Source organism: Fukomys damarensis, unplaced genomic scaffold (assembly GCF_012274545.1).
Source record: "Fukomys damarensis isolate Sample0158 unplaced genomic scaffold, DMR_v1.0_HiC HiC_scaffold_12, whole genome shotgun sequence".
Taxonomy (NCBI): Eukaryota; Metazoa; Chordata; class Mammalia; order Rodentia; family Bathyergidae; genus Fukomys; species Fukomys damarensis.
This window is the reverse complement of record NW_022900924.1, coordinates 48484437-48507060: the sequence shown is the minus strand read 5'-3', so window position 1 is coordinate 48507060 and position 22624 is coordinate 48484437. Positions and strand designations below refer to the sequence as shown.

Sequence of the window (22624 nt, the reverse complement as noted above, 5' to 3'; positions counted from 1 at the left end):
GTTTAAAGCTGTGAGAGCTTCCATTAGAAATCTGAGTAATCCCAAATAAATAACCGGACGATGGATTCAAAGTCTTAGAAAAAGAAGGGTGGATCAAACCCAGAGACCAGTAAAAGGAAAGAAATAGTGAAAATCAGAGTGGAAATTGATGATATGAAGACTAAGAAAGAAGGTACAAAGGATCGGTGCATCAAAGAGGTGGTGAACCTCCAATGAAACAAAAATCAGAAAAAAAGGCCAACATCAAGAACATTAGAAGTGAGAAAAAGGAAATTACAACCAACATCACTGAAATCCAGGCGACAACTAGAAATTATTTTGAAAACTTGTACGAGTCTAGTTCAATACATTACAGCATCTAGATGGAACGGATAAACTCCTAGGTGCATATTACCTACCAAACCTGAAGGAAGAAGATACAATAAATCTAAATGGATCAATAATGTGCAAGGGAATGGAAAGGATAATAAAGCTCTACCAACTAAACTCAGGACCTGTTGGATTTACTGCTGAATTTTACTAAACCTTCAGAGAAGAACTGAAACCAATGTTTCTCAAAATTTTCCATGTCATGGAAAAGAGACTGTGTAGCCAGCATTACCCTAATACCAAAGTCAGACAAGGACTTGATAGAAAGGAAAACTATATACCAATATCCCTAATGAGCATAGATGCAAACATTGATCAATAAATACTTGCAAACACAATTCAAAAACATACTGAATGATCATTCACCACAACCACACTTGCTGCATCCCAGAAGTGCAAGGGTGAGTGATTCAGCATACATAAATCCATAAATGCAACACACTACAGAGAGGAAAGGATAACAATCACATACTTATCTCAAAAGACACAGAAAAAGCCTTTGGCAAGATCCAACATCCTTTCATGATAAAAACCCTGATGGAAATAGGTATGGAGGGATTTTTATCTCAAACGGATGAAAGACACATTTGACAAACAGCCAACATCATACTGAATGGAGAAAAACAAAGTGTTTCCTTTAAAACGAGAATGAGGAAAAAGTATCTGCACTCACTATTCTTGTTCAATACATCAGTTACATCATGTCAAACTTCGACTGGCATAATCAGGCAGGAGAAAGAAATATGAATAGAAAAACAAGTCAAATCATCCCTATTTGTAGATGATAGGGTTCTTCACATAAAAGCCACCCCAAAACACCACTAGAAAACTTTTAGATCTGATAAACTCAGCACACCAGTAGGATACAAAATCAACAATAACAACAACAAAATCAGTGGTGTCATTGTACACCAATAATGAGCCTCCTGAAAAAGAGATCAGAAAAAACAATCCCAATGACAATAGCTTCAAAAAATTAAATATCTAGGAATCAATCTAACTAAAGAGGTGAAAGATCTCTACAATGAAAGTGACAGAACCCTAAAGAAGGGAATTGAATTTTACTTTAGAAAATGGAAAAATCACACTTATTCATGGACTGGCTAAACTAATACCATTAAAATGGTCATCTCAGCAGGAGTGGTCTTCAGATTCAGTGCGATTCCTATTCTGCAAAAAACATTCTTTACAGAGTAAAAAAAAAAAAATAGCCTAATGTTGGTATGAAATCAGAAAAAATATAGTTAGAGCAATCTTAAACAAAAAGAGCAGTGCTGCAGGCATCACAATACCAGAGCCAAATTATACTCTAAAGTCATAGTAACAAAAACAACATCACAAAAAGGTACACAGATAAATAGGAGGAAATAAAATCAACCCCGGGCGTCTAGAGCTATTTGAATTTTCACAAAGGGGGAAAAAACAATGGCGCTGGGAGAGTTGGATATCTACATACAGAAAATTACAACTAGATCCTTCTCACTCTGTAGGGAAAATCATTAAAAAAAAAAGATCAAACACCTAGAGATAAGACCAGAAACGTTGAAACTGTTTGGAAGGTAGCATAGGGGAAACACTTAAAGCCTTAAGCACAGGTAAAGATTTCCTGAAGAGGAGTCTAAGACCATACGAAATTATATCAAGGATCAACAAATTAGATCACATCAAATTAAAAAGCCTCTGCACAGCAAAGGAAGCAACAGAAGGAAAGTACAACCTACAGAGTGGGAATAAATCCTTTACTAGCTACTTATCTGATAGAGGTTCAATACCTACAATATATAAAGAACAACAACAAATATTCTCCTGAGGCACCCAAATAAAAATGGGCAAATGACCCGAAGAGATATTTCTCAAAAGGCTTAGAAATGGCCAATAAGTACATAAACATATTCATTGTACTAAGCCAACAGAAAAATAAAAATCAAACCCACAATGAGATTTCATCTCACCCCAGCCACAATGGTTACCTCCAGGAGTACAAGAAACAATGAACACCAGAGACTGTGGGTGAAAAGGGATGTCTCCTACATGATCGGTGGGAATGCAATCCAGTACCATTGCTATGGACATCAGTACTAAGGTTCTTCAAAAAACTAAAAGTAGAAATACCATTTGATTCAGCGGTATCACTTCTGGGTACATTACTGACTGAATTGACGACAGCAAACTATGGCATTACATACCCATGTTTACAGCAACCAATTCACAATTGCCAAACTCTGGAAACAGCCTAGATTCCCATGATTAATGCATAAAGAAAACAGTACATACACACACAGCAGAGTGTTATCCGGCCATAAGGAAGCATGAGACCGTGATATCTGCAGGAAAACTGACGGAACTGGAGAAAAGCAAGTTAAGGAAAATAAGACAGACTCAGAAAGTTAAATACACTTTTTCCTTTATATAAGAAACCTGGAATATGAATAAACAGATGCGGGGGGAACAAAAAGGAGGGAGGGAGGGAAAAGATGATAGAAAACTGGAAGGTAACTTGAAATTGGAAAGGGAAGCAGCCAGGGGTCAGCAAAAGAAGAATGAAGTAAAACGTACTGAAAGTGTTCGAGGGAAAAAGGGAAAAGAAAAAATATGTGAAAAGGAGAAACATGGAAACTGTCTCTGTAAACAGGGAAGGGTGGAGGGGGTGCAGGGAGGGCTCAGGAATAGGGAAGAATCAGAACCAGGATAAGTCACATAAAGGTACAAGATCCCAGTGATCAATGTAACTGTATTTTATGCCTGAGTTGTGCCAATAGACTTTAATACAGATAAAAAGAAGTGTTCGGGGTATATTATATGAGTGTGCCAAGTCCCCCGGATGAACCTCGCTCTTCTGGCTAACAGGCACTCTAGAGAGAAACCTTACTATCCTGTAAAGCTGCTCATTTCCAGTGACAGCTCCTCAACAAAACCTTTCCTGATTGCTTCTGCACTGACCCTAAATCATTCCCTCCCTGCTGATAATTCTTATCAAACTTTATCATATGCTGTCATCCCTCTGGCCCCTGTACTGTTATCTCTGATTCTCCTTCAAGCTCCCCGAAAACAGGGGTTATGTCACCATCTCACTTGTGTCACCCTACGTAGTCCTTGCCATGACTATGTCGCACAGTAAAGTCATAAAAATAGCTCTTTTATCACCTGAACACGATGCTTCTTTTATACAGGTGCTTACCACTGAAAATGATGCTGACGTAAAAGAAACTACAAAGACTGAATATAATGAATGCCTGAAAATTTGCTACATTATTCACTGCCCCCAATACTACTTTGTGAACCCAGGAGGAAAAGTCTCTGCTATGGACAGACCGACAGAGCTGCAAAAGCTGAACATCCAGTAGCCACAGAAACTATTACCGTCGTGGCTCTGGTAAAGGAATGAAATTTAAGAGCGGCAACGGATAACACTGGACGCTTCTAACATCTTCAGATCACCGAGAGTTTGTGACGCTAGGTACTCATGAGAACTGAGTACGTGCAGCATACGCGGGTCTCCGCATGCTGTAGTGCCCTGCTCAGAGGCGAGCTCTCCTTGTTAAAGGATTCGGTTTGAGAGAAAGGCACTGAAACTGGGAGCTCCCACACTGCTGCAAATCTGACTCCTACCACCTAGGTCACGTCCTGCATTAATTAAATCAGAAATTGTGAAGACAGAGGCCTGGTGATGGTAGCTTGTCAAGATTCCCTAGGCAAGTCCAGGGTGTAGCAGTCTATGAATTATTATATGGCACAGGCTGAATCTCAGCGGCTGAAGAGGCGCTTGTCATTTTCCAATGTGGCCACTAGATGCCGCTACCGCCCCAAGACTGTGACACTTTTCCTGAATAGGAAGGAGGCGAGGACTCACGTTGTGTTCATTTGTTTTGGTAAAAGAATACGCTGGAAGAGAGAGTTTGAATACAGAATAGCCAAATCATCAGCCGAACTTAAATAGTGAGGCTGTTTTCAATGATTTGTTCATATTCAGAGCTGACTCATTTACCTAGGTAGGCCCACCTGTATGACGGAGGGTAGAGGGATGTTGGGAATCGAGGTCAACACATACAGGGAAGGAAAAGAGCTACAACTCTACTCTCTGTTCCCTCGGTCGCCTGTCACTTTACCGGCACCTTGCTTGATTTTCGGCTACACAGCACTTCCTGACGTCTGTGCTCCTCTCCTCCCTGCTGACCTCTCCTTGGTCCGTGTGGCCAGAGCCGGATGTGCTCACCTCAGTACCCAGCACGTTTTCCCAGGTGCACGATGACTCTCCTCCAAACACTAGCACAATATATGGAGGAACACTCAGGGAAAGTAGACAAAGAAAGAACTCTACCATTTGTTTAGTTTCAATGGTGGAAAGTAGAAAAGTGGAGTATTTGAAGACAGTTTCTGATGAGACTGGACTCACTTTGGGGACCTAATGAGGACAATCACATGGCAGGTCATTTTTAGGAACAGAAATGCATGGCTCTCTTAGCACGAGCCCATGCTATGAAGCTTTGGTGCAATGCGAGTGTCCAGACTACAGCAGTGGACAGAGCCTGGAATGGAGTGCAGCACCTGCCTCGCAAGCACAGGGTCCTGAATTCGATCCCCAGTACAAAAACAAAAACAAAAAAAAGGCAGACAATTTTACCTGGCAGTCATGACAAAGTGAAAGACACATGGGTGGAAAGTCATTGGAAAGGAGCAGATCAAATCCTCTTACCCGGGCTGTCCATCCTTGGCTACTTCAAGTATAATATTATTTTTAATATTTTCTTTAATAGGAACAGGAATTCATCATAATCTTTCAGATTCCTTCAGGTTCTTCTGCATGAATTGTAAACTGTTCAATGAACTTCCCAATGACTGATTTTCCATGAAAATAGTACAGTCCTACAAACACTTGTATAATGTATAACATAATATATAATAAATATAATAGTACAGTCTTCCTGGAGGCCAGCAGAACCTCTTTCCTCTCTTCTGATGCTACAATTTGTCAATGAGCTTAGTACTGATCATCAGTTACTAACTACCACTGATGGATCTATTTTTGGAAACATTTTCACTTATTTGAACTCATTAGATGAAAATTCACCTTCACAGCCCTCCTGTATTCCTCAGACTCTCACCATAAATGCTGGGTGTGCAACTGCTAAGTCAGGGTCTACCAGCAAATTTTGCTCTTGGTTTGAAAACAGTTCCAGAAGAGATTCGGTAAAAGTTTTGTCCCGATCCCTTAGGACCCTGCAGGGATAAGGAACAAGCCCGGAAGTTTCCAGATAGAAGGGTTCACGCACAGGTCTCTCCGGCTTCCCTGAGACATGAGGCACTCACCAGCTCTCTGTAGAGTGGGTCCAACGTAAACCACAGAGCCACCGCGCACCGCTGGCCTTTGGTGACCGCCTTCACCCCGTGGGGGTTCTCTCCTCCGGAGGAGAAGCTGATCATACGGCCACACTTTGGTTTTATAGATGCCTGAGAAGGAGAGCGAAACTTAAGACTTTCCATTCTTATACCGTGAGCATATCCTTCCTTGGAATTACCTGGGCTACGTGTTACCAAAGAATAACAGAATCATGGTGTTACAGAAAAAAATAATACGTCTCAGTTTTCACATCTTTAAAAGAAAGAAAAAGTCAAAATAATAACTAAGTCACGAAATAATTTTTTGTGTGTGGTACTGAACCAAGGGCCTTCACACTGAACTGCATTCCAGACCCCTTGTAATGTTCTTTTCTTGTTGAGACAGCATCTCACCGAGTCACTGCAATGACCAGGCTGGGCTTGAAGTTGCTGTGCTCCTGGCTCAGCGCCCCCCCCCCAAGAGTGCTGGGGTAACAGGAGTGCGGTTCCACATCCAGCTAATAAAATGACTTAAGTAAAATGTGTTCCACAACCCATGCGGGTGGTAAGTACTCCAGACATGCTACTCAAGTAGCCTACCGATTCCAAGAAGGCAAGCCCTCTCTTTTAATTCATTATACGGCTTTAGCATGGGCAAAGCATCTATGTGCAAGGTAGGCGTAAGTTTAATTTTCGTGGAATCATAAGGAAATGAAGAGGACATCTGTCATGCCAGAACGGTTTTAATACTGTCTGGGTAGTGGTTATATGAGTGCACCATGTCTAATTCTTTAACCACACATTTACGTTTTATGTATTTTTCACAATGCAAAACTTTTCAAAGCAAAGTCTAATTCCGTACGACACGGAATTCCCTATCCAGTGCTCTGGGTCCTTCAGGCACTGTGGGACTCTCTCCGCCGATGACCACACACGCCCCCTTGTGGTAGCCTAGCGCATGGCCTCCCTGAGAGGGCTCTAAGGGGCCCTAAATTTTGTGTTTAGAGACCTGCCTGATGGGAGCAGAGCCCACCCATCCCTCCTTGGGAATCTGGCACTTCCTGGTTGTAGAGTAGAAGGCAGAGTAAAGCATGAGGAAAGGCAGTACTACGCACCCTACCGCAGGCTAAGAGGCACCGTTCTAACTAGCTACTTTCTGAGCTAACTGGAATGGGTACAAACTCATTACAAGAACGCTTTCACTCTGCAAAAAACAAGAGAGCTATGTCACGATAGTCTTAAGAAGAGTAACTCAACCTTTTCTGAAGTCTGCGAAAGATACATAAGATGTAGATGCTCAGACTGTGCAGCAGTGTCTGGAAAATCAGAGGTGGGTGGAGGAGTCAAAAAGCCAGAGGCTCATGGTTGTGTGCGTGTGTGTGTGTGTGTGTGTGTGTGCGCGCGCGCGCGCGCTCATTTGCATGCCCGACTGTGTTTGTGTACAAGACTATTTAGAGGGAAGAACAGAAAGGAGCAGTCAATTTCTAGCTTTTCTCTTAGTCACAATAATTGAAGAATGCTTTTGGGTCACCCTCCCCCCATAGAGCAGCTTTTCAGAAGCAGCTTGGTCAAAGTGACTTTTCTGGTGTCCATCCAGGTTTGCTAGGTACCAAAGCCTCAGAATCAGTCCAGTTATCCACAGAAAGCAGTTGCTGGGCATTTGCACATAGAAATAGCACGATACATGACATGTGAGGCCTGCGGCTTGTGACAGAAAAGCTTCCTCAGTCGGTGGCCTTAGGGCTGGGGTTTCACATTCTCCGGGACCCACATTCCCTGATGGCTTCTATGTGATTAACAGGTCTCGGTAGCAAGCCTTTGTTGTATTAAAGAATGGGGACGGGACGATTCAGTGTTTTCTCTCTGGCACAATCAGAAATGTGAGGAAGTTTGGGAAAGTTTAGGAAAACGAGCCATGCACTGCCTAAAGCAGTCCACATGGATTACAGGTGTGTGGGCACTCAGGGACCAATCGTGGAGCCTCATCTCGTCTCACGGGGGACTTCGACTTCACAGTCAGCACGGGGAGGGATCCACACACTTCAATCAACTCGTCTCCCTTGATAGCAGGGCTTCTAAAGGCGAGTATGTTCTCAAGTTTAAATAAATGACACATTTCCCTGAAAGTAAGACATAGCCAGAAAATACTCAGCCTTGAAGACTAGAGATCAACAGTGTCAGGCCCAGTCAGCCTTGCCTGCCATCGCAGAGCAAGGGAATAGTGAGGTGTAATCCTCTCCGAGACAGCGGCCATCACCATGGTAACAAATGGCTTGAAGCTTATTGTCCAGGTGGTCTTATTTTTGGGGGAAACACAGTAATTGGAAACATAGTTTTGCAACACAGCCCCATTCACATCACATTTGATTTTTTTTCATGAAATACATGGAAATCATCAAATCTGATCTCTTTCGGTCTTAAACAGAGGAGACCGGAACACCTTATTCCTGTCTCACAAACAAATGCCACTCTTGAAAATAACTCATTATTGGGCCGGGGATTTAGCTCAGCGGTTCGGTGGCCTGCCTTGCAAGCACAAGGACCCGAGTTCAAAAGCCGGCACCAAAAAAGAAAAAAAAGAAAATAACTCGTTATCTCCCGAATATACTATCTTCAAAGTATGCTTTTTAAAAACTGCTTTCTGTTGGCTGTGGTTTAGATCTAAAATATTGCTTAAGTCTCATGGGCTCTGAGGTGGGGTTTGTAGCAGGTGACGGGGTCACCGATGTGCTATACTCAGACTCGTGAGTAAATGAATCCATTGATGAGTTTAGAGCTGAATGTGTTGTTAGCAGCTGGGGCCTGATTGGATGAGGTGGGTTCCTCAGGGCGGGACCACGTCACCGTAATCTCATCCCTGGTCCTTCCGCTCTCTCGTTGCTTCCTGGCCCGCATGCGCGGAGCAGCCTTTTTCTGCCACGGTCTCTGCCATAATGTTTCTGCCTCAGAGCCAGCCATCCATGGCCTAAATAGTCTAAAACTGAGCACCAAAATAACCTGCTCCCCTGTAAAATGTGAGTCAGGTGTTTTCTCCTATCAGCGGGAAAGCTGAACACCATCGCAATGACGACAGGGTTAGAGAAGCATTTGTGATATATTTGTCCAGTGTTTAAATCTAAACACTGAGCCACCAGTCACTCAGAAAAGCTTCAGAGTTTTTCCAAAGTAAGAGATGCAGGAGACTTCACTTCCTTGGGTAGCTTCAAGTTAGGCCTCTCCTTGGTCTATTTACTTCAGGGACTAAGGGGAGCTGAAACAGAAAATCGACTATTTCCCTTCATTACCGAAATTTGAATAAATTTACAATGGGAAAATATAACTAATATTCTATAATTTTGAGAATTTCTAGACTTCTTAACTAAGAATTCTAATTATATGTGAAATAGCTTTAAGACCTTTGCCACATGCTTTAATATAAAGTATTACTGAAGTTGTTCATTTACTTTTTTGAGGGGAGGTTAGATTCAATGCTTCGAAAAATAGTTGCACTGTTTCTTAAAATTATAGATCTCTAAAAGGAGAATATTTTCTGCTTCGACGTTTTTAAAAGCCAGAGTTGCAGGGAACTGAATTCAAACTGATTAGTATTTCAGGCGTTCAAATACTGAACACTTCCAACAATGACCACTAGGTGGAGAAGAACCTAAGAAATCTTTTCAACCATCTTTGATTTCTGATTTTCATTGAGGATGTATGAGGGGCAGCATTTTAAAAAAATATCTCTGTTTCAGTGTTGGCAGAGATCAAAAATAGAACGCTTTCTACACATAGTTCTTTCAAAAGTGAGAATCCTGTATAGGTTTTTAAACACGACCTTTTGCATCAATCAATTAAATTTCACAGACGATGAGGCATCAGTGAATGATTGTTATATTAACACTGAATCTTTTTTTTCCAGAAAATCCTGAGACATCAGGACATTCTAAATGTGCACTACTGTAATCGACTTCATGAAATAGCTTTTTCTTAATTATAACAATTCCTAGGACAATTTTAGTAATTATCCTCATAGGAATCCTCTTTAAACTCAATAATACAGAGTTTCCAATATCACTTGATTATTCCACAGTAATTTGTCCTGTGTCAACACAGATGAGAAAATTACACAAACTGTGGAAGTACAAGTACAAACTCAGTTCCAGAAATAAAAGGCCAGACCCGAATTTATCATATGCACATGTCCCAAGTACTTAGATTTGTATAAAAGTAAAGTATGCCAGATCATCTATTTATAAAGTGATTGCCTCAACTAGAAAAAAGGCTTTTCTGCCATGGCGTATGCTCTCTGGCTTTAAGATCCAGAGGTGCTAACTATATTGCCTCCAAGAGGTAAGCAGGCTGGTTTTCCCACAGGCAGTAGTTTGCTTAGGCAGACAGTGGTTGAATTTAATATCTGCCTCCCTTAACTGTGTGTGTGTGGACACCCACTTACAGGCATGCGTCTGTGACTTGCACTTACAATGAAATATATCCGCATATCGACACGTGCATAGACCCATCTATGATCCATTCGGTAAGCAGGGATTTAGAGGCCAGTGCTCAGTCCAAGCTTGGAGAACACCAAGTTACTTGAAGGTATTCTGCATCTTTATTTGATCTGTCTTAGACTTGGATAACGGAGGAACTGCTGTTTTTACATTTCTGTTGGAATACTTGACAAAGAATAGGAAGATCTAGGTTTTGGTTCCTAAGTCTAGCTATATGATCACAATCAAATCCTTAATAACGTGATTATTTAACCTATCTTTAAAATGAACTAGCATACCTTTATGGAGGTTCCCACTTCAATGTTTTAAGACCAGGCCATTTAATGGGACTCACTTCACCTCCTATAGCCTTGATTTTCTAAGTATTTGAAATCCAATAGCCTATCAGTCCACGGAAATAAGACTGACAATAAACGAAAAGGTTAAATACATCTGCAGGAAGAGGTTCGCTTACAGTCACAGTCTTAGCATCCATTTCAGTGAATATGAACTCTCCTCCTTCAAAGTCATCGTTCATATACAGGAGAGCACTGTAACAGAGAAGGGAAAGCCACTCATACAGTTAAGCGCTCATGACGACATCATCAAAGAATACCGAAGGCTGGTGGGAAACGAGCCAGCCTGATCAACAAGTTGCCTTTGAAGTAGACACTGAAATAATTGACCCTCCCACCCCTGATGGGATGATCAGGTGAAGTCTGGGTTACAGGCCTGAGACATTTATTGATTTCACCTGCATTAAAGATTTAATTATATTTTAAAGTTCACCTCACATTTCAACTCCTCCAAAGAATACCTAACTAAATTTGATTTAAAATAGACGTCTGAACTCATTCTCACTGCTTATAACCCTCTTCTTCTCTCATATAAGAGTTACTATAAAGGATATAAATATGTACATGTGTATATATATATATATATATATATATATTATTTTTATTTTTATTTTTTTAAACTAGCTGGAGAGTTCCCAGACTTGCAGGCAGGGGTCTTCAATAGATGTTTCTGCATAGAACATGGTGTAGTAATAATTAACACACCATTATATACAGGGTGATCACAACTCCTGATCCTTCTCTTCACAACGACATTATTCTGAGTTTCTTACTGATAAAATGTGTACATAGTTCTCCACAGGCGCAAGTAATGGCTAAGTAATGGGACAAACCCTACACGAGTTGGAACATCATCAGGCTTACGTTCTTGGACTAAAGCACACCTCAAAACGACGTGATTAAAAACCACTCTAGGGCCAGGGATTTAGCTCAGCGGTTCGGTGGCCTGCCTTGCAAGTGCAAGGACCCGAGTTCAATCCCCAGTACAAAAAAAAAAAAAACACTCTAGTTAATCCGAGGCAAAATGTGTATGATGCTTAAAAAAAACGCAGACGGCGCTTCTCAGTTATGGCAGCCATTGGAGGAGAGGACTTGGATCACAAGCCAGAGAGAGCAGTTTCCCAGCTTCCTTGGGGTTTGAGAAGTGCTGGGTTCAAGCCTGGTGTGAAGGGGCCCCCGCAGTACCTGTAGTCCCGGAAAGTGTAGGCCGGGGGCTCTTTCCAGCACTCATTGGCCTCCGGATCCAGCAAACAGTTGTCAGCGTGGATAGGATGACTGAGGTCATTTCTTCTGTCTTGCTGACCTGCCGCCAGGAGGAGAGCCAGGGTGAGAGAGGAAGTGCGGTGACTCCCAGCAGATGATATAACCGTCTTCTCCCACCATGATGGGCGCAAGGCGAGAGACTCGGATGTTCGGGCTCCATGGGAAACTTTGGGCGAATGACGCCTGTCTCTTCAACTACAGAAGTTCTCTGGTATAAACACACACGTGTGTGTAAAGCCCATGCACCTCGTGTGCGGCAGCAAAAGTTTAAGGATAACATGGACGCGTAATCCAATGATTTCGATTCAGCTAAACCTCCCCGAGGGTGACATCTGCTCCTGTGACTTCCCTTTATTCCCCGTTCAAGGGGAAGAAAAAGAGAAGGCAGAGGGGAAGTGACAAAGATGTGGGAGTAAGGGAGACTCTGACTTTTGACAATTCTTAATAATTCTTCCACCGCGTGTTTCTGCTCAAGGCTCATGACATAACAAATGTAACATTCAAGTTCTTGGTTCCAAGAAAAGGAACCTAGAACAGAAAAACATCTTTCGGTCTGGCCTTAGCAATCAGGAAAAAGGGATTCGAAAGAGACCGTTTATAAAGTAAGGGTCATCTGAAACTTTAGTGGAACAAAAAGGAGAAAAAGAGGACTAGGAAAACCACAGAATTCACGCTTTTCGTTTCTTTCTTTTTTTAGAAACACAGATTTTCAGTGATGCATTTCCCACTGCATCGTGAGTAGCAGGGAACAAGTTTAGGCTGTGAAATCTCACCGGACAGCGCCGTTCGGCACACCAAGTGTGTATAGGAAAAATACAGGGTCGAGTTCAGCATGAAATAGGATTCCACGATCTTTCGAGCCTTCTCACTGACGTCATAGAACAGACGGGCACTCTTCAGTGGGACGCGGCCTTCATAACCGAACTGAAGGGGGAAAAAAGACATTAGCAACCACAGGGTTGGCTGGAGGACTTGGAACAAGCGGACACGAGGCTTCGCCGTGCGGACTGCAAGTGCTTGCGGATTTGGGTTAGGACAATAAGCGCTCTTCCATCCTCTCTGATATTTCTTGCAACAGAGAATACTTGCCTGTTTCAGTCTGTTACCATAATTAGAGCCTGAGCCCCTTGAGGACAAGGGTTGCATTTTGGGGCCCTTCGGAAGCCTAAAGGTGAGTAAATGGATGACTGGATGAAGGAACTATTTAAAATAACAAAACGGCTGCAGGGGTAGCCTCTCACGCATCAGGCCCTGGCTCAAGCTCTGGCACGCAGAGCCAAACAGACAAAGGCACCAACAGCTTCCACTCTGGACTTGGTCCTTAAAGTTCCCCTATCTGCTATTCACAAATGCCTCTGGATCGAGGCTTAAGAACCCAACCCCAAAGGGGTTCAAAGCCCTCACCTTGAGGGCTTTCAGGACAGTTGCACCTTCAAACTTCTCATTGGGTGTATGCGGTGAAGTTTTTCCTCTGTACCCATCACCAACAAGCATGACTCCCTGGAAGCAAAACGCAAAGATGTCTGCTCAGTGACAGCCGCTAAGATGAATCCTCCGTCTTTTTGACTTCAGCTGCCAGAAAGCTGGGGGCCAAAGTCCATACTCCGAACCACAGCCACTTCATTCAAGAGAGATCTTTATTTCATCTGCACTCTGTTTTCCTTATAAAATGTTACACTTTTTATAAAAGCGAACGGAAGGTAAATGATTTATATGCTGGTGGGTTACTGATTAAAATACAGAGACTGCAAAGGACAGGAAGGGCACACGCCACAGAGCCACTGTCCTAGATCTTAGGCCACGAGTCATCCAGGGCCAACCTGGAAAATGAAAAGCATCCCAGCCTGGAGCCTACAAAGTGCCCCTGCCATCAAAGCTCTGGTCCTGGAGCAAGGGATGCTTCAGGCCCGATTCCCTGGATCCACACGGACCTGGTCCGTGGCCCTCCCAGACTCCTGTGCGGTGTGTGTCGGGGGTTCCCCTCCCGTCTCGTACTCACTCTGGCCACGCTGTGGAGCTCTCGGCACTGCTCCTGGGACAGGACATTATCCAGGAGCACCCTCTGGGTCCCATTCAGCTGCTCAGAGTTGTAGACGAAGGTGACATTCTCGTAGAGCAGAGGGCCACCTGCAGGGACGACAGAGCACATTGTGTCTCCGGGTCAGTGGCTTCCGTCCTCGAGAAGGGAGGCACAGAACACACCACAGCTGAAGGACAGTCTGGGAGCATCTGCTTCTTCATCACTACTTAGGAATGCAAACACACATTACGTATCAGGCAGGGCAGCTTGACGAGCAGAAAAAGCCCCATGTGCGACTCCCAGGTTTCCCTGTTGTATCAGAGTAATAGATGAGGTGTGCACAGTGTTTTGTGATAGAGAAACTGTTTTCTTTCTTTTTATTCAGGCTGATCCTGAAAAGCGGACTGGGCAGCTCATGGAATTCTCCTCTGAGAAGACGTGCCCTTCTCCAGGGCCCTCGCTCCTACTTCTGCGGTAGCACAGCAGACAGCTACTGGATGCCATGTTCCCGACGCTGGGCAGGACAGGCTTAGCTCAGTTCCTCATTTCTAGAGCGAAGCCCTCCCCTGGTAACTCAGGCCATCACACCAGATCGCCCGGCTCCTTCGCCAGGCGCCGCCCACTGCTCCACTGACTGTAAAGGTCTTGTATTTGGAGTCACTATGTTTCTGCTTTCTGGCTAAAATCTTTCCCTAGCCTTCTCTGCCATGAAGAGTTTCCTGTGGGCTGTTCTCTCTGGAGAGAGCCCCACCTTCAGAAAATCACCCTCACATTGGCTTTGCAGAGAGTGACACTGGGGGCTCACATTCTAGTTTGTGAAATCACAAAATCCGGACCTGACAAGTTCCATTCCTCATACAGGGGGACCGAAGAAAACATCTTTGACGGAGAAGAAATCTTCAGCTGGAGCAGAGTGCAAAGTGTTATGAATCGGAAGCTGAGCAGAAAACAGTGGTTTTAAAACTCCTAAAAAGGATGAGGACCTGGCAAGTGCCTGAGGGTACAAATAGCTCAGCACAGAGGGCAAGCGGGTAGGGGAGGCAGACACGGCTCCTTCTGTCCTCCCCCAGAAATGGTTTCGGACATCAACACAGGGCCTAGGACACATCTGTGGGAGGAAGCGGAGACAGAGCCTGACATCCGCTAACCTCTACTGAACAGTGTAGTCAAATAAGGGAGTCCTGCTAATTGTTTATTTTTCTACTAAGGACAACAGCTTCACTGCATCCTGTGATTAATGGAATGTGAGAAGAATGACACAGTATTTCTCAATCTTGAGAAATGCATGGTTTTCTCCTAAAGCAAATTGTCCCTGGAAAGCACCAGCGCTAACAAATCTTCTGTCCGAAAATTTTACTTCTGTATTTCTAGTCATAAAACTATGTGCACATTATTTTCATGGTTTTGTACAACTATTAACATCAAAACCACTTAGGTTAAATGAAAGCGAGACCATAAAATAGCTAAACTGAAATTAACCATATTGCTGAAATGGACAATATTATGTTGCTGAAAATAAAACACCAGATTACACATATTAAACATGGATATCCTAATAAGTGATCTTGCCCAGGTTCTCTGAGGCTATTGTTTATAGATCCTTGATGAGTGATGATAGATCCTACCACACATTTCTCTACTTAAACCTATGAAATGTTTGTGTGTATGGTGAATTTTGGCCTTTAGCCAGTCCTAATGCATTACTCATAAAGAATATACACCTGATTTGTTAGTCTTCAATCACTGATGCATTTAAAATGGTGCCAATGTGACCATAATTGTATTCAGTCCCATCAAGAAAGGAAATCTCATGACAGAACTTAATTATACATTGCTTATTCTGGTCATTCACTAAGTGACTCCATTAATTTTAAAAATTGAAAAAAAATTTTTTTTTTGTACCAGGGATCAAATTTAGGTCCTTGCGCTTGCGAGACAGGTGGTAGAAGCACTGAGCTAAATCTCTGGCCCTGAAAATTGTAATTTTAAAAATTGAAAATTTCAAGTACAGAATTTCTTGAGTTCCAAAACTATATCCATAAGCCCACAGTTTCAGTACTATATTTTTAGATGAACAGAAAAATATAATTTTACGTCTCTCAGATTTTATTGTGCTGAAACTTTTTAGAAAGTACTTGGTTAAGTAAAATTTACAAAGGCTACTCGGAACTTCAAGTTCTTAGTCATAAGACTAGGTCTTACGAATCTCCTGCATAGTCATGTAACATGCGGCATTTTTCAGTCTCACTCCAACACAATTCCTGCTCTTTTCAATTCTTTCTCTCCCCTGCCCTCCCCTTTCTTCCCCTCTACCTCCAGCACTCTCTCCCTCCAAGGCAAGAATATCTCAAATGGCTCTCCTTCGCTGGTCACTGGCTCCTGGTTTCCATACCCTTGATCAAGCTGCTACCTCTGTGCTATTTATTTATTTTTACACGAATAAAACAAAACAATTTCTCCTCTGAGAAGACGTGCCCTTCTCCAGGGCCCTCGCTCCTACTTCTGCGGTAGCACAGCAGACAGCTACTGGATGCCATGTTCCCGACGCTGGGCAGGACAGGCTCAGCTCAGTTCCTCATTTCTACAGCGAAGACCTCCCCTGGTAACTCAGGCCGTCACACCATATCGCCCGGCTCCTTCGCCAGGCCCCGCCCACTGCTCCACTGACTGTAAAGGTCTTGTATTTGGAGTCACTATGTTTCTGCTTTCTGGCTAAAATCTTTCCCTAGCCTTCTCTGCCATGAAGAGTTTCCTGTGGGCTGTTCTCTCTGGAGAGAGCCCCACCTTCAGAAAATCACCCTCACATTGGCTTTGCAGAGAGTGACACTGGGGGCTCACATTCTAGTTTGTGAAATCACAAAATCCGGACCTGACAAGTTCCATTCCTCATACAGGGGGACCGAAGAAAACATCTTTGACGGAGAAGAAATCTTCAGCTGGAGCAGAGTGCAAAGTGTTATGAATCGGAAGCTGAGCAGAAAACAGTGGTTTTAAAACTCCTAAAAAGGATGAGGACCTGGCAAGTGCCTGAGGGTACAAATAGCTCAGCACAGAGGGCAAGCGGGTAGGGGAGGCAGACACGGCTCCTTCTGTCCTCCCCCAGAAATGGTTTCGGACATCAACACAGGGCCTAGGACACATCTGTGGGAGGAAGCGGAGACAGAGCCTGACATCCGCTAACCTCTACTGAACAGTGTAGTCAAATAAGGGAGTCCTGCTAATTGTTTATTTTTCTACTAAGGACAACAGCTTCACTGCATCCTGTGATTAATGGAATGTGAGAAGAATGACACAGTATTTCTCAATCTTGAGAAATGCATGGTTTTCTCCTAAAGCAAATTGTCCCTGGAAAGCACCAGCGCTAACAAATCTTCTGTCCGAAAATTTTACTTCTGTATTTCTAGTCATAAAACTATGTGCACATTATTTTCATGGTTTTGTACAACTATTAACATCAAAACCACTTAGGTTAAATGAAAGCGAGACCATAAAATAGCTAAACTGAAATTAACCATATTGCTGAAATGGACAATATTATGTTGCTGAAAATAAAACACCAGATTACACATATTAAACATGGATATCCTAATAAGTGATCTTGCCCAGGTTCTCTGAGGCTATTGTTTATAGATCCTTGATGAGTGATGATAGATCCTACCACACATTTCTCTACTTAAACCTATGAAATGTTTGTGTGTATGGTGAATTTTGGCCTTTAGCCAGTCCTAATGCATTACTCATAAAGAATATACACCTGATTTGTTAGTCTTCAATCACTGATGCATTTAAAATGGTGCCAATGTGACCATAATTGTATTCAGTCCCATCAAGAAAGGAAATCTCATGACAGAACTTAATTATACATTGCTTATTCTGGTCATTCACTAAGTGACTCCATTAATTTTAAAAATTGAAAAAAAATTTTTTTTTTGTACCAGGGATCAAATTTAGGTCCTTGCGCTTGCGAGACAGGTGGTAGAAGCACTGAGCTAAATCTCTGGCCCTGAAAATTGTAATTTTAAAAATTGAAAATTTCAAGTACAGAATTTCTTGAGTTCCAAAACTATATCCATAAGCCCACAGTTTCAGTACTATATTTTTAGATGAACAGAAAAATATAATTTTACGTCTCTCAGATTTTATTGTGCTGAAACTTTTTAGAAAGTACTTGGTTAAGTAAAATTTACAAAGGCTACTCGGAACTTCAAGTTCTTAGTCATAAGACTAGGTCTTACGAATCTCCTGCATAGTCATGTAACATGCGGCATTTTTCAGTCTCACTCCAACACAATTCCTGCTCTTTTCAATTCTTTCTCTCCCCTGCCCTCCCCTTTCTTCCCCTCTACCTCCAGCACTCTCTCCCTCCAAGGCAAGAATATCTCAAATGGCTCTCCTTCGCTGGTCACTGGCTCCTGGTTTCCATACCCTTGATCAAGCTGCTACCTCTGTGCTATTTATTTATTTTTACACGAATAAAACAAAACAAAACGGTGGCCCCCTCAGACTCCCAGAATCTCTTACTACATAACACGGTTAGGGAAAGGTTGTTCCATACCCGGACTAACTTGTAGCACTGAACTGAGTCAGTGTGGTCTGGGCACGGAGGATCCACCTGAGGATTGTTACCAGCAGCCATGGGAAGAGAAATGGAGGACAAGATCCTGGCCTGTTAATTTTCTAGACATTAACGGTGGCCCCCTCAGACTCCCAGAATCTCTTACTACATAACACGGTTAGGGAAAGGTTGTTCCATACCCGGACTAACTTGTAGCACTGAACTGAGTCAGTGTGGTCTGGGCACGGAGGATCCACCTGAGGATTGTTACCAGCAGCCATGGGAAGAGAAATGGAGGACAAGATCCTGGCCTGTTAATTTTCTAGACATTTGCTGTAGATGCTTTTCCTTTTTTTCCTCCTTTTTATTGAGTTTATTGGTACATTCTAGGTACGCAGTACAGTTACATTCATTACTGGGACCTTGTACCTTTACATGGCAAGTCTTGGTTCTCATTTTTTTTCCCTTGTCCCTGCCCTCCCTTCACCTATAGATGGTTTTCCTGCTGTCGACTAGGCTGTTCTCATTGGAGGAGGAGTGTGGGGCCTCGCCGTCACTGGGAATGGCTGATGTTTTCGTCAGGAGAGCTCCGATCTTCACTGCGAGCATCAGTTTCTGGTTCCAATGTGGATCCCTCAGTCTGGTGGCACTGCTCCTTCATCTCAGTGGTGTAGGTTTTCTAGCTTCCACTACTGGTCTTTGGGCCTTCCAGGTGCAGATCCTCAAGACAGACAAGCATGAGACATTGCCGTGGGCTCCAGGCCACTGGCTGGACTCCTGGAGGACATTGCATTGGACTCTAAGCCGTTAGCTGGACTTGTGTGGGAAACTGCTGGCTGAGGGAAGCTTGATTGTATTCTTTGAGTCCCCAGAGTGCAGTTAATCTACTGCACTCCTTTGCATTTGACGTTTTGGGTAATTATTATGAAGTAATTCCATAAACTAACTATGTGTCCTGTATTTACTGTAGTCCCTTGCCATAACCCTGACTACCAAAGATACCTTAGGGAGGGAAACTGAGATATTAACACTTCCTGTAATCAGCCTTCACGATGACCAGGTGAAGAAAGAGCACAACACAGAATCTTCAATATTCTGATTCAAACAGGTTTAGAGAGAATCTGTATTAGATTATATGGTTTGTGTAGTTATTATGGTAATCACCAAGTATAGATTTTTTTCAGTAATTTCCCACATACACACTTTACAAAAACAGCCATTTACTCACTCTCTAGCAAAAAAAAAAAAAAAAAAAAAAAAAAAAAAAAAGAGGGAGAAAAAAGCTGTCATTCATAAGGCAGCCTGCAGATGACTAGCAGAACACCAGACAGAGAAAAATGTTAAAATGAAAATGCAGACCAATAGGTTGTGCTTCCCGAGATCTGATTTGATGGCTTCAGCCAGCTGTGAACAACACTGCAAGGAGATTTGAGTGAGTTAGTTCTTCCCTCATTCATAAAGTATGTACCTGGCTCTCGCTCTCCAGTAGCAACAGAGACATCATCTGGGAAAGGACTCCTTTGTGCTCGCCGCCTGCGGTTCGTGGCGTAAAGAATCGCTTTCCCACAAACACCACAATGTCACACAAGGCAAGACCGGGTGTGTACACCAAGAAGCCCTCATGTGAGTACGGCCTTTCTTCCACAGTTTACGGAAGACTTTCTCGTGCATCATCTCAAAAACGTATCACCCTTCATTTACAGAAAAGGAGCACGAGTCAAAGGGACTCTTGGTTTCCGTCACTGGACAGCACAGGTGAACATCTTCCTTCTCCTGATTTCAAATTCCATGTTTTTTCCCTCATACCCAAAAGACTCTGTCATTACTGAGAATGGCTTCTGGAAAAATAGTGGTTAAGGGAAGCCTAAAAAAGTGTCAGAACTGCTTTAGGTAAGCACGCAGGATGTGGTGCTGAGTGACTCTTATCGTAATGTTATGGAGCTGAGTTAATAAGTACCATCAGGCAGCCAGGACAGAGGACAATCTCTCCGCAGAAGATAAAAAGCAATAAACTTTATTTTGTGGCACATGCCTCACCTTTTCTCTCCTGGAGCTCTGCTTTCAGCCAGACTAAGATATAAAAGTGATTTCTGATTTGGAATTTTCTGCCACCGCTTTTCATTTAGATCCTATTTAGATGTCTAGTGACTAGAAAGTTTTTCCAGTTGTGGTAAAATAAGAAATGCATTTGGTCACTGCCCTCAATTCCTAGTTCAAAACTTCAGAAACCCCTGTAATTTCCTGAAAGACAGAAGGTTTTTGTTGTTGTTGTTGCTGTTGTTGTTTTGTGTTTTTTTAATCTTTATAAGTTTTTTTTTTCTATTGCCAACTGAGTTTATGCTAAAGAAGTGATATCAGGTCAGCCCTGCATGCACTCAGCCTGGGACTATCAAGAGGAAGACCCTCATGAAATCTACGTCCTTGCCCACGGAATTCTGAGAAGGGGCGGATGCTCTGGGATGTGGCGATGCTGGGAAGATGTTTTCCCAGACAAGACAGTCAAGCACATGCTTTCCAACCTCTCCATCCGGTTGTTCGTTTGTATCCTCTCTAAAGTCCTTCCTGGTAAACTGGTAACTGTGTTTTCCTGAGTTATGTGAAGTGCTCTGCAAATTATTCAACTTCAAAAAAAGAGTCATGAGAGCCCCATGGGTAGGTCAGTCAGGTCGACCAGAAGTCCACTGCCATGGGCAGTGGGCACAGCACGGAGGGGTGGAGCCCTCTGCCTTTGGAACCCAGCAGCATCTCCAGGCTCTCTGCCTGAGTGTCAAACTCCAATCTGATTCTAGGGCTCCAAGTTGGTGGTCCTTGGAGAGCCACTTGGAGTGAGGCAAAACCAAACCACAACCACCACCACAACAACAGCCAAAACACACACGTCCCGTTACATGTGTAAAAAAATGTTGCATTTTTCTTTCCCACAGTCCAGAGAATATCCTGAAATCCACTTCCCAGTTCAACCAAGAAAACTGCAGAAATGATAGATTTTTGTAGCCCTTCCCCAATCAGGACATAAAGTCCTCTATTCTACTCTTCCTTTCAACCTTCCTAGTAAATTGCTGGACATCACTTTCCCTGAAAACGCAAAAGGGCCTTGGAATTTGGCAACTGTCCTGGAGTTTCTCAAACACTTACAGCAAAGTGCTGAGCTACTGGCGTGTTCTTCCTGGGTGATATCTCAGTTGCAAAACCAACATGAACTCTGGCTGACCATGAACCTTTCTGGTTGTTGTAAAATAGCTTGGGCTGTGTGGCTAAAAACTGAGGTCGAGGTCAGATGGGATGCACATATTATTCTGTTTACTGCTTCAAATTGACTTGGAAGCTAAGGAAGGAAAGGGCTGAGAAATGTACAAGTTGTGGAGAGTCAGAGTGTCCAAATCAGATACAGGAATGTGCTGACAAGCTCCCTTGGGGAAGGAAGTACTGTACTTCTTAATGCAGGTTTTTGAAAACCTCTTCCTATCTTACATTAAAGTTGAACATCTGTATCTACCATTGGTTCTGCATCCATGAAATCATTTAACTTTGTATTAAAAATAGTTGATAAAAATTGAGTCTAGGCTGGGTATATCATAGCCTTTTCTGTCATTATTCCCTAAATGGCAGAGTATAACAACTATTTACATAGTACTTACATTGTACTGGGTATTGTGAGCAGATTACAGATGTTAAAGTATACACGAGGCTATAAATAGTTTATATACTAGTTCATTTCATACTAGGTATGCAAACATCTTTAGATGTTGGCGTGCTAGGAAGTAGGAAGTCCTAGAAGCAACCCTACAGAGATACCCAGTGTCTTAATCACTTTCTTGTTGCTGAGATTTCAGTCCACAGTGGGCTGTCTCTAAGGCAAGAAGCGTGACCGAGGGGCCTGGCGGAGAGCTGCTCAGGGCATGGTGGCAGGGAAGCAGAGTAAAAGGAGGACCTGGGAAGGGAGAGGAACCCTTCTAGGCCACACCCCACAGATCTGCCTCTTCTTAATAGACTTCATCTACCAGCAATCCACATCATCCAATCACCACCCACAAGTCCCTGCCTCTGACTACAAGAGGCTTCGGGAGTGGACATTGATATCTTTATGTCAGGGAAGGCTGCAGTTAATCAACAGAGGCTACACTTGGAGGGGAGACATCGTTACGTTCCATGCAGCAGGTGAAGAAGACAATACGAATGAAGTTCCAAAGTCTGTGTTCAAATGCCTGCCCAAGATACTATGACTGAAGAGGTCCTGGCAAAGTCACTCACTCTATCCTTTTTTTTTTTTTTTTTTTTT

General features: G+C 43.0%; 1 protein-coding gene across 3 annotated transcripts in view; it reads right to left on the bottom strand.

Moving 5' to 3' along the window:
* The window catches only part of P3h2 (prolyl 3-hydroxylase 2), a 140034-nt gene that overhangs the window by 4276 nt on the left and 113134 nt on the right, over positions 1-22624 (bottom strand). For all 3 annotated transcript variants that reach the window (XM_010624113.1, XM_010624112.3, XM_033762575.1), the window contains 6 exons: positions 13770-13897; positions 13175-13270; positions 12544-12694; positions 11693-11810; positions 10627-10702; positions 5677-5817 (listed from right to left, as the gene is read on the bottom strand). In XM_010624113.1, coding sequence (XP_010622415.1) covers positions 5677-5817; positions 10627-10702; positions 11693-11810; positions 12544-12694; positions 13175-13270; positions 13770-13897 — 710 coding nt within the window. The remainder of the gene's footprint in view (positions 1-5676; positions 5818-10626; positions 10703-11692; positions 11811-12543; positions 12695-13174; positions 13271-13769; positions 13898-22624) is intronic.